Source organism: Podarcis cretensis, assembly GCF_951804945.1.
Source record: "Podarcis cretensis genome assembly, chromosome: Z".
Taxonomy (NCBI): Eukaryota; Metazoa; Chordata; class Lepidosauria; order Squamata; family Lacertidae; genus Podarcis; species Podarcis cretensis.
Genome location: NC_137184.1, coordinates 49023453 through 49036309, shown reverse-complemented (window position 1 = coordinate 49036309; position 12857 = coordinate 49023453). Strand labels below are relative to the sequence as shown.

General features: G+C 45.4%; 1 protein-coding gene across 2 annotated transcripts in view; it reads left to right on the top strand.

Moving 5' to 3' along the window:
- Positions 1 to 12857, top strand: part of FRMD7 (FERM domain containing 7) — a 44949-nt gene that overhangs the window by 15084 nt on the left and 17008 nt on the right. Inside the window, exons 2-5 of one of the 2 annotated variants that reach the window (XM_079962789.1) lie at positions 876 to 980; positions 6371 to 6413; positions 7761 to 7794; positions 10326 to 10423. In XM_079962789.1, coding sequence (XP_079818915.1) covers positions 876 to 980; positions 6371 to 6413; positions 7761 to 7794; positions 10326 to 10423 — 280 coding nt within the window. Of the gene's footprint in view, positions 1 to 875; positions 981 to 6370; positions 6414 to 7715; positions 7795 to 10325; positions 10424 to 12857 lie in introns of both variants that reach the window. The other variant, XM_079962788.1, reaches the window with a different exon arrangement.

Genomic DNA, 12857 nt, shown 5'->3' with positions numbered 1-12857 from the left:
AGAATTCTAGAACAGTTTTTTAAAAAATGATTCTATCCAATGATCTTAGGGTAGCCAGGAACAATATTCAAATACTGTTTTCAAGTACATCTTGAATATTAATAATGATGGAGACAGGTAAGCCTTGCTAGGGAGAGCATTCCACACCCAAGGAGTCACCACTGAGAAGGCCCTTTCATGGGTCACCACCAACAAGGCCTCAGCGGCCAATTGCAGAGTTTGAGGTGGTTCGTGTTAGGGAAGGTGCTGTTCCAGGCATTCCTGCATCTCAGCCGCAAACATCTTCTGACCTGAGGTGGTGATGAATGTTTCTCTGCGCAACTGCTCCCTTTCAGATCTTGACTCTTTGGTCCAGGAATTAAAGTATGTTAACTGTGTTAGGTTCAAAAGGAGGATTCAAAGGACACACAAGCAGAGTCTTCTCTCCCATTTAAGGAGAACAGGGAAAGAACTTCTGCTTTGTGTAATAGAGACTTCTGGGGCTGCAGGTTGTGGTTGCATAAGTGGAACAGGAATTTCTGGGCTCCAGCTAAGTGCCCTATAACAAATTACGCATAAGGTGTTTCTTTATGTTTAAACAAAAATGGATTAAAATTATTTCTTTTTTTAAAAAAAGAATTGGTTGGACCTGTGAGACTCAGAGCCATAAAGCCCACTAGGTGACTTTGGTCCCGTCCCTGTTTCTTAGCCTAACCTACTTCATGAATTGGGAAGGCCTAGAGAACCATGGACACTGAGCTTGAAGGAAAAGTGGAAAATAAATAAAACAAACAAAAGTTCCTTATTTACTGTACTGAAACAATATTGTTAATCTTCTTGATCTCTGTGTTGTTTACCTCGCTGGCCTGCCCCCTCCCCTCTTTCCCTTCCAATAGCAAAAATCTTCTGGCAAAACATTGTTCAGCCTAAGCTGCAGCCACCTGAACCTCACAGAGAAGGAATACTTTGGGCTGGAGTTCTGGAGTTCTGCAGGGCATACTGTAAGTGAAGGCATTTTGAATCAACTTATAGGGGTGTCACTGAAGGCAGATTGTATATGAGGTGCTCAGTGGCACCACTTCAGGTGCTGGGTTATGTATTGCTCTAACTGAATACCCCTCCACTGAAATGAAATGAAATGTTGGGAAACTAGCATGTGCAGTCATGCAAGGGTTACTGAAAATTCTGTGCTCTCAACTGCTGAATTCTGCAACCTCCATAAACAGTGCAAGAAAAGGAAATGCATGTCTCCTTATTTTGAGTAATTGATTCTGTTAAGTTGTGGGTTGACATAGCAGACAACACAGTGATTTCTCCTAAGCAGCTCTTTATTTTGTAAGCTGGAACAGAACTAACTGAGGAGCTCAGTCAGCCTGCTTATATAGAGCTCCAGAACAATGTAACTGTTGCAACATTCTAAAACTATCCAATCACTGAGCGTCACTTTTCAATCCTTCATTTGCATACAAAACTATCCAATCACTGAGCGTCACTTTTCGATCCTTCATTTGCATACAAAACTATCCAATCACTGAATGTCACTTTTCGATCCTTCATTTGCATAACTATCTACAGTATCCCCTTGCTGGCCCAGGGTGAGAACTTCAGTACATAACAGATTCTTCTTGTTATGGGGAAGTGAATGCCTCCCTCCCCCATGCCTCCACATTGAGAGCCACCCCCACCCCCCGCCAAAGGATTCCAAAGCCATTCCACAGGGCTGTGAACCAAATGGCACATTATTAAATTTCATAAGAGGATTGACAGATTTTCAGAACATGCTGTTTTTGAAGCCGTCAGTTCCGGAAATTTAAAAATGAAAACCTAAAGCAGTGATTCCCGTGCTTTTCGAAGCCAATGCCCACTTTGTTCCATAAGCTCATCCCCAGCGCCCCCTGCTCTATGCAAAACTTTATTTAGAATAGTGGTTTGCACAACCCACTAAGAAAACGAATAAGACCATGAAATTCAAAACAGTAACAATTAATTGCACATTCACTCAAAATCCAATCAAAAGCATTTTGTTTAATCAATTCAACAAAATTGATGAATTTGATCCACTGACGCCAGCTTTTCAAAGGCTGATTGATTTCCCTTTACACCTCCAGCCAGCTCCTCAGCTGCCCCTTGCCTCTTAGCACCTCCTAAGTAATCCTACAGCTTCCAAGGGTCGCCACTGCAAACCACAGCTATAATTATATATGGGGCCAACATGCTGAGTGGGGAATACATTATCCAACCCCTGAGGCATCTGAAGGCTGCCCTGTATAGGGAAGTTTTTAAATGTTTCATGTTTTATTATGTCTTTATATATGTTGGAAGCGGCCCAGTCAGAGTGGCTGGGGCAACCGAGTTAGATGGGCAGGGTACATCCTGGGCATCAGTGAACTAAAATGGACGGGAATGGGTGAATTCAGTTCGGATGACCATCATATCTACTACTGTGGGCAAGAAACCCGTAAAAGAAATGGAGTGGCCCTCATAGTCAACAAAAGAGTGGCAAAAGCTGTACTGGGATGCAATCTCAAAAATGATAGAATGATCTTGATACAAATCCAAGGCAGACCTTTTAACATCACAGTAATCCAAGTTTATGCACCGACTACTGGTGCTGAAGAAACTGAAATTGACCAATTCTATGAAGACTTACAACACCTTATAGAAGTGACACCAAAGAAGGATGTTCTTCTCATTATAGGGGATTGGAATGCTAAAGTAGGGAGTCAAGAGATAAAAGGAACAACTGGCAAGTTTGGCCTTGGAGATCAAAACGAAGCAGGGCAAAGGCTAATAGAGTTCTGTCAAGAGAATAAGCTGGTCATCACAAACACGCTTTTCCAACAACACAAGAGACGACTCTACACATGGACATCACCAGATGGGCAGCATCGAAATCAGATTGATTATATTCTCTGCAGCCAAAGATGGAGAAGCTCTATACAGTCAGCAAAAACAAGACCTGGAGCTGACTGTGGCTCAGATCATCAGCTTCTTATAGCAAAATTCAAGCTTAAACTGAAGAAAGTAGGAAAAACCACTGGGCCGGTAAGATACAATCTAAGTCAAATCCCTTATGAATACACAGTGGAAGTGAGGAACAGCTTTAAGGATTTAGATTTGGTGGACAGAGTGCCTGAAGAACTATGGATGGAGGCTCGTAACATTATACAGGAGGCAGCAACGAAAACCATCCCAATGAAAAGGAAATGCAAGAAAGCAAAGTGGCTGTCCAATGAGGCCTTACAAATAGCGGGGGAGAGAAGGCAAGCAAAATGCAAGGGAGATCGTGAAACATACAGGAAATTGAATGCAGATTTCCAAAGAATAGCAAGGAGAGACAAGAAGACCTTCTTAAACAAGCAATGCAAAGAAATAGAGGAAAGCAATAGAATGGGAAGAACCAGAGATCTGTTCAAGAAAATTGGAGATATGAAAGGAACATTTCGTACAAAGATTTCCATAATAAAGGACAAAAGTGGAAAGGACCTAACAGAAGCAGAAGACATCAAGAAGAGGTGGCAAGAATACACAGAGGAATTATACCAGAAAGAAACGGATGTCTCATATACCCCAGGTAGTGTGGTTGCTGACCTTGAGCCAGACATCCTGGCGAGTGAAGTCAAATGGGCCTTAGAAAGCACTGCAAATAACAAGGCCAGTGGAAGTGATGGTATTCCAGCTGAACTATTTAAAATTTTAAAAGATGATGCTGTTAAGGTGCAACACTCAATATGCCAGCAAGTTTGGAAAACTCAGCAGTGGCCAGAAGATTGGAGAAGATCAGTCTACATCCCAATCCCAAAGAAGGGCAGTGCCAAAGAATGCTCCAACTATCGCACAATTGCACTAATTTCTCACGCTAGCAAGGTTATGCTTAAAATTCTACAAGGAAGGCTCAAGCAGTATGTGGACCGAGAACTCCCAGAAGTGCAAGCTGGATTTAGAAGAGGCAGAGGAACCAGAGACCAAATTGCAAACATGCGCTGGATTATGGAGAAAGCTAGAGAGTTCCAGAAAGACATTTACTTCTGCTTCATTGACTATGCAAAAGCCTTTGACTGTGTCGACCATGGCAAACTATGGCAAGTTCTTAAAGAAATGGGAGTGCCTGATCACCTCATCTGTCTCCTGAGAAATCTCTATGTGGGACAAGAAGCTACAGTTAGAACTGGATATGGAACAACTGACTGGTTCAAAATTGGGAAAGGAGTACGACAAGGCTGCATTTTGTCTCCCTGCTTATTTAACTTATATGCAGAATTCATCATGCGAAAGGCTGGGCTGGATGAATCCCTAGCCGGAATTAAGATTGCCGGAAGAAATATCAACAACCTCAGATATGCAGATGACACAACCTTGATGGCAGAAAGTGAGGAGGAATTAAAGAACCTTTTATTGAGGGTGAAAGAGGAGAGTGCAAAATATGGTCTGAAGCTCAACATCAAAAAAACGAAGATCATGGCTACTGGTCCCATCACCTCCTGGCAAATAGAAGGGGAAGAAATGGAGGCAGTGAGAGATTTTACTTTCTTGGGCTCCATGATCACTGCAGATGGTGACAGCAGCCACGAAATTAAAAGACGCCTGCTTCTTGGGAGAAGGGCAATGACAGGCCTAGACAGCATCTTGAGAAGTAGAGACATCACCTTGCCAACAAAGGTCCATATAGTTAAAGCTATGGTTTTCCCAGTAGTGATGTATGGAAGTGAGAGCTGGACCATAAAGAAGGCTGATCGCCGAAGAATTGATGCTTTTGAATTATGGTGCTGGAGGAGACTCTTGAGAGTCCCATGGACTGCAAGAAGATCAAACCTCTCCATTCTGAAGGAAATCAGCCCTGAGTGCTCACTGGAAGGACAGATTGAAGCTGAGGCTCCAGTACTTTGGCCACCTCATGAGAAGAGAAGACTCCCTGGAGAAGACCCTGATGTTGGGAAAGATGGAGGGCACAAGGAGAAGGGGGCGACAGAGGACGAGATGGTTGGATAGTGTTTTCGAGGTTACCAGCATGAGTCTGACCAAGCTGCGGGGGGCAGTGGAGGACAGGAGTGCCTGGCGTTCTCTGGTCCATGGGGTCACGAAGAGTCGGACACGACTAAACGACTAAACAACAACAACAACAAAGTAGTAGTAGTAGTAGTAGTAGTAGTAGTAATAATAATAATAATAATAATATAGGGTGTCCCTATTTTTATCAGAGAAATGTTGGAGGGTGTGATGTTGTTGTTTTAACATACATAAACACAAGCTTTCTGCTAGCCTTCCTAAATGTGCTTCTTTTGGAATCAGTGCCGGAGGTACAATCGACTTTGTGGATGGGGGAGGCTCTGCCTGGCCTCTTTGCTTTCTAAGCAGAGCTATTTAAAGTGTACTCCATTTGAAATGGCTCCCCAGCCACACAAAGAAAGATGCACACAAGCAGCCAAGGCTGTGTTGTTTTTGCTCCCTTTTCTTTCCCACTGGTGAAAATTCTGTCTCAGCCAAACAGACCCCAGTCTCCAGAAGGGAAATCCAGGTTTGGAGGCGGAGAGGGAGAAGCAGGGAATCTAAGTGGCTCAGAGCATCAGTGGCCCAGCTCTGCATCATAAAGACAACAATGGAGGCCATTGACTTCTCTTTGCTTCATTAACTTGCTGGAGTGCAGTGCGGGTAAAAACAGGGCTCTGCATTTATAAGGAGCAAAAGCAGTGAGTCTCTGCCTGTCTGCTGAAAGGCTGTTTTTCCTCCTCAGAAGCCATTCAAGGAGCATCACTCAAGGATATCCATCAGGAAGCCGATTAACTGGGCTGCATTGTTCTTCAGCTGCCAGGGGCTGATGAGTCTATGCATGCAGCAGAATGAGATGGTAGAGTCCTGATGTGGTTGGACAGACTGTACCACTTCACAATCAAGTGTAAAGATGGCTTAACAAAATTTTTTAAAGCTCTGTTAAAATATAGCTGAAACTAGACAACCAGCATAGCCAGAGGCCCCCTACCTTCCTGAAGCATTTATGTTCCATTTGCAGGGAGGGCACTGTTGTTACAGCTGTGTAAACACCACACATTTAAAAGCACACCCACCCAAGAACCCGGGGAACTCTAGTTTGTTACAGGTACTGGGAACTGTAGCTCTGTTAGGAGTGAACTTCAATATATGTAGTGAACTTACAATATATGTAGATGTGTACACAAAATACAGTTAAAGCACATTTAAATCACACATCCCTCCAAGAATCCAGGGAACTGTAATTCACTTCTCACGAACCAAGAATTCCCAGCACCCTTAACAAACTACGGTTCCCAGGATTCTCTGGCAGAAACCATGTGCTTTAAATGTATTGTATGTACACAGCCCTGGATGGTCTGGATCAGCCCAATATCTTTTATGCTGCACTTTTGTCTTCCTACAGGCCTGGCTGGAACTTCTGAAGCCTATAACAAAGCAGATTAAAAGTAAGTATTTTTGTTATCTATGCATATATTTTAAAAATACTTTTCTAAAGCAACACTCAAGGAATGGCAGGGAGATGGAGCACTGATCCAGGGCTCTTCTGGCTCACCTTCTCCTCTCCCCATCAGTGGCACCTAGGCCACATCCACAACACACATTTTAAAGCACTATGATACCACTTTAAACAGCCATGTCTTCCTCCACAGAATTTGGGGAGCTGTACTTTGTTGAGGGTGCATTAGGAGGCTCCTATTCCCCTCCCAAAGCTGCAATTCCCAGAGTTCCCTGTGAAGAGGGATTGATTGTTAAACCACTCTGCAGAATTGCAGTTGTGGGAGGGGAGCATGAAACATTACCAAAATATATAATATGAAGAAACCCCCTAACTCTAATGCTGTTGGGTGGTTGGCAAAGCTGGCTCAAGACACTTGGGCACCTGAGGTGAACCACAAAATGGTGTCCCCAGCCCCTTTTGCCAAGGAAGAAGGGGTGAGGAAAGATCTACATCAGGAACAGGGTGCAGGGGAGAGACAAAGATTGACATTGGGATTGGCTGCCCAGTAAACCCTGCCACCTGAGGCATTTGCCTTATCTTGCCTCACGTGTGGGCCGGCCCTGTATAAAGATTCACATCGGGATCGGCTGCCCCTGGGGCATTTGCCTCACCCTGGCGGCTGGGCAGCTACACTAGACTTTTTTAAAACAGTGATGGATCTGCAGCAGGCATCTTCCATGTGTCTCTGGTTGCGCCCAGATCTGATAGTCCCTTTGTTTTCTGGGCATGAAATGTTTCCATAGGCCAAGACTGGGGAACCTGTGGCCTTCTAGATGTTGCTGGACCCCAACTCCCAGCTGCCTCTGCAGACAACATAGGGGTGGTTTCATTTATTTACCTGTTGCATTTATATCCCACCTTTTCCTCCAAGGAGCTCACAACAACCCTGTGAGGTAGGTTAGGCTGAGAGTTGCTGGTCCAAGGTCACCTAGTAAGCTTCATGGCTGGGTGGGGGGTCTCAGCACAGGTCTCCCAGGTCACAGTCCAAAATGCTAACCACTATGTCCCACTGGATGGAGGCCAGAGGTTCCTCATTTCTGTCTCAGATCAGGTGTCTCCCATGCCTGGATGTAGCATTTTAGAACCATGGGGGAATCAGTGCAGCACATGGGGATGATGGACAGTTAGTCTCCATCTTGTCTAGAGCATTCAGAAAACCTAATTCTGCAGGCTGTGTGCAAATGAAGAGATTTGTAAATGTTCCCGACAGACCTTTGAAACCAAACTTATGAAGATGTTGTGTTTTAAGATCCTAAGGAGGTTCTTTTCAAATTTATGGTGAAATTTTTCCCAGTGGATCCGGGCCATCTGAGAGAAGAGCTGACAAGGTATGTTTTATTTTTACACAGCCTCTTGGTTTTGTTTTTGCATTTGTTTCATTTAGAAATAATTTCATTTAGGGGTTTTATGAATGGAGGCTTCATTAAATGCTTAAAATAATTCGAAACGTTCCTTTCCCTGACCTCCTATGTAACTGGCAAAAGCAGCGTTTGAGGTATGAAAGCTAGGAGCTAAATGACACCTTAAACCTGGGTTATGGGCACAACAACAGAATGTCAAGGCGTACTTTTTTGATAACAAGGATAAAAGGTGAAAATGAATGAACTGCAGCTAAAATATTATGTTCAATTTTCACATCTGAAGACAGCAAAAAAACAAAGCTATGCTTCCCCTGCCCACCCCCCTAATATTCTTAAGAGGGCCTTTTCTCCAGTCTTCAAAGAGTGGCTGGAAGTGGGGAGGCAGAAAAAGGTCCTCCTTTGCTTCCACTCTGCAGTTTTAATCTGAAATCTCTTTGGTGCATTACTGCGTCCAGAGCTCAGAAACTGCTTGCGCTAATGAAATACCTTGTCGCAAAACACACCTAGAACAATGGGAGTTTTGAACGCTGCACAAAAGCACTAAATCAGCCTTTACCAACCTGGCCCCCTTCATATGTTTTTGACTGCAACTCAGACCAGCCCCAGCCTGTGTACAGCAAGGCAGGATGGAGCTGATGGGACTTGTAATCCAAAACATCTGGAGAGCATTGTCTAAATAATACATAGCTGCATTGTTCATTTTATATCTATATATACCCATCTAGGTATTGTTGCATTTGAGACAACGAAGCTATGGTGACGATAATATTTATTTATTATTAAAATGATTTATTATATTTACATCCCACATTTCCTCCAAGTTGCTCAAGGCTTCATAACTGGGTGGGGATCTGAACCCTTGTCTCCAGGGTCTTAGTCCAACACTCTAACCTCTAAACCATACTGGCTGCTGTCAGTATAACTACTGTTTTCAGGACACTTAGAACTGCTTGCATAAGCATAGTTTCTCGTGGATGGTGCCCATTGTATTGCAATGGCTATCACAATTTTATTGAAAATGGCTTTTACATGCATTTTTGCTCCCCATGAGCACAAGTGTCCTTAAAGTTGGTAAAAGGTGCAGTAACTTGGTAAACTTGGTAAAAGGTGCAGTAAAAATCAACAGAGGACTTTGAATGCACTGACCCAAACCCCTACACAGGAAGGGGGCCATATCTGTGCTTCACAATTGCACAACAAGTAGTCAGAAACTGGGACTAGGCATTGGGTTCAGCATCCTGCAGGATCCTTAGCTTTCATTTAAAGAGAAATCCAAGATATTGAAGATAGTTTTGAAAGAGTGCATAGCAACCAATGAGACTGCAGAAGCTGGATGGGAGGGGTAAAGCAGTTAACCAGGATGTGGAGCCATTTGGAGACAAGGCTTAAGTGGTATGGATAATTAACTCCCTTGCCCATTCTGTCTTCCCAGCAAGAACAGATAAACAAATGACAATAAACAAATTTATGCAGATACACTTGTACTGAATACTTTGAGAATCTTCCTTTTAATCTTGCACATGAATCTAAGAAAAATTAAACAAATTAGATCCTCTATTCCTGAAGGCCTGTAAACTGGTCACCATGGTTCTACTGATGACGTGTTGTTCAGGTTGATATTGTCGCCTGCCACCCCAATCTCAGAGCCGTGCAAGATTCCAGGAGTTCCAGGCACTTACCCAGGGTTCAGTTTCCTTTGGAATGAGAGACTGTGGTGTCTTTATGATATATGGTTTATTTACACATATATGCAACCTGAGCCTACCACAGAGAGGCTCAAAGCATTAACACTCCAAGAGGGTCTTGCTTCTCCTATAGCCACACCCTTGGATTAAAGCGGAAATCAAGCATGGCTCTGACTCTCTGCCTTCCCAGCCTGCTGCCTTGTCTCCAGCTTTTAGCTCACATAACACAACTCTACACCCTGGCTTTTGTCTTTCCAGCTCCCAGCGAGCTGAGGGAGGGGCCCCCACCCATTTGTCGTCTGGCACAGAGCTACAGTGGTACCTCTGGATGCGAACGGGATCCGTTCCAAAGCCCCATTCGCATCCTGAGCAGAACACAATCTGCATCTGCGCATGCATGGGTCGCGATTCGCCACTTCTGCGCATGCGTGTGACATCATTTTGAGCATCTACACATGCGCAAGCGGCGAAACCCGGAAGTAACCCATTCCATTACTTCTGGGTTGCTGGAGAATGCAACCTGAAAACGCTCAACCTGAAGCATCTTTAACCCGAGGTATGACTGTACTTCCTTTGTTATCTAGATGGACCCATAGTCTGTCTTGGTGCCTGGCAGAATCTAACGAATACAGAATGATGCCTGATAAATTGCAGAATTGTTTTAGTCAAGATAAACAAGGGTTGATGCATGTATGTATTTGTGTGTTTTGGCACATGACCACTAGAAAAGGGTCTTACCCTCACATTTCCTTTGGGGCAGGGAAATTTTGAGGATCGTCTTCCTATCAGTAACATCTCTGAAACGGTTTTTAGATACCTGTTCACTCTCCAAATCAAGAAGGATCTGGCCTGTGGAAGACTGCCTTGCAGCGATAACAGCTCGGCCCTGATGGTATCGCACCTTTTGCAGTGTACGTACAGCATTGGCCTGAACATCACTTAGAAGTCTATACGAGGTTGACAAAATGCAAAAGTTTCCACAGGGGTCTTGAACCTGCAAATGTTGAGTAAGATGTGAGCCATTCAGCTTTTCTCAGCCTTGCATGGCAAGCTGAACATGTCGAAATTCCTCTTCGCAGCTCCTGAAACAATATGTGGATGGAAGTGCTGCTGACCTTTGCAATTTGTGCTTCACTGAATTTTGTGAGACTGTAATGTGCCCCAAAGTATGTATAGCAGGAGAAAGTGTGTGTTAAGTTGTGGGTTGACATAGCAGACGACACAGCGATTTCTCCAAAGCAGCTCTTTATTTTGTAAGCTGGAATAGAACTGACCAGCAAACAGCTCAGCCGGCCTGCTTTTATAGGCAGCCGGCTGTCAACATTGTAGCAACAACAACCCAGAGTTTCCCGCCTAAAATAACTGACGTGGACCTGAGTGAAAACTATCTACAGTATCCCCCTGCTGGCCCAGGGTGAAACTTCACTACATAACACCCCTCCCCACCGAGATAAGGCGTTAGTTACAATCGTAATGGTTTCCTTATATACAGCACTACGCGTAATGGTTCAATTAGGCACAAAAGCATATCGGTTACATTTCCCATACTTAGACCAACAGTGATACATGTCCAACAACATAGTCCTTTAAATAAGTTGGACGCTTGGAAACTCTGCCAGACCGCCAGGGACTGGTAGCCAAGTCCGGAGGGCCACACAGTTCTTGCTGAGGCTGTGGTGCGACCCTAGGTGGCATTGAAACCAAATTCCCTGGATCCGCTGCTGTGGGTGGAGCCTCCGCAAGTGGAGTGGTCTGAGTCTGTGGTAAGTCTGGCAGACCCTCTGAAGCGGCTTGGTTCGGCTCCACGCTCGCAGTTTGCGAGGGAGGTGTAGGTGGAGCCTCGCCATCTGTAAGTGTCTCTTCTGGAGCCACAGGCGCAGTTGGGGGCACCACGGTAGTGTCCAAGTCCCCAACCCTGCGCCTAAGCTGGTCTATGTGCCAGCGCCACAAGCGTCCGTCTTCGAGTGCCACCTGGTACGAGCGAGGTCCAGTGACTCCCACTACTGTGGCTGGCACCCAAGGAATGTCCCCCACATAGTTCCGGGCAAAGACCTGGTTTCCTGGGACAAATGACCGTGGCGCGTTGGCACAGCCTGGGGGTTCAGCCACGGCAAAGTCCGGGTGTAGCCGGTCGAGCGGTGACATGAGGCGGCGGCCCATAAGCAGTTCAGCAGGACTCCGCCCTGTGGCCGCATGAGGGGTGATGTGTTGCACGAACAAGTATTCGGCGACCCGCTTGTGCCAGTCTCCCCGGTCCAGGCGTGCCAGTGCCTCTTTTGCCAAGCGCACCATTCTCTCCGCTTGTCCATTGCTGGATGGATGAAAGGCTGCCGTTAGGGCATGGCGGATGCCCAGTCCCAAAAGATACCGCTCAAACGTGCCTGACGTGAACTGCGGTCCGTTGTCGGAGACAAGGACATCAGGACACCCATGCGTTGCAAACAGGCCTCGCAGCACCCGGATGACGGCCTCGGTAGTGGTGGAGGGCATCAGGGCCACCTCCAGCCATTTGGAATAGGCGTCCACCACTACCATAAAGGTCCGGCCGTGAAAGGGGCCAGCCAGATCGATGTGCACCCTCGACCAGGGTGTCTTTGGCGTCTCCCAGGTGTGTCCCTTACTTGCCGGTGGTGCAGGCCTCGACTCTTGGCACGCTTAGAATCATAGAATCATAGAATAGAATCATAGAATCATAGAGTTGGAAGAGACCACAAGGGCCATCGAGTCCAACCCCCTGCCAAGCAGGAAACACCATCAGAGCACTCCTGACATATGGTCAGCTTCAGCTGGGGGAGGGCGGGATATAAATAAAATTTATTATTATTATTATTGTCAAGCCTCTGCTTAAAGACCTCCAAAGAAGGAGACTCCACCACACTCCTTGGCAGCAAATTCCACTGTCGAACAGCTCTTACTGTCAGGAAGTTCTTCCTAATGTTTAGGTGGAATCTTTTTTCTTGTAGTTTCGAACCATTGCTCCGTGTCCGCTTCTCTGGAGCAGCAGAAAACAACCTTTCTCCCTCCTCTATGTGACATCCTTTTATATATTTGAACATGGCTATCATATCACCCCTTAACCTCCTCTTCTCCAGGCTAAACATGCCCAGCTCCCTTAGCCGTTCCTCATAAGGCATCGTTTCCAGGCCTTTGACCATTTTGGTTGCCCTCCTCTGGATACGTTCCAGTTTGTCAGTGTCCTTCTTGAACTGTGGTGCCCAGAACTGGACACAGTACTCCAAGTTAGGTCTGACCAGAGCAAAATACAGTGGCACTATTACTTCCCTTGATCTAGATGCTATACTCCTATTGATGCAGCCCAGAATTGCATTGGCTTTTTTAGCTGCC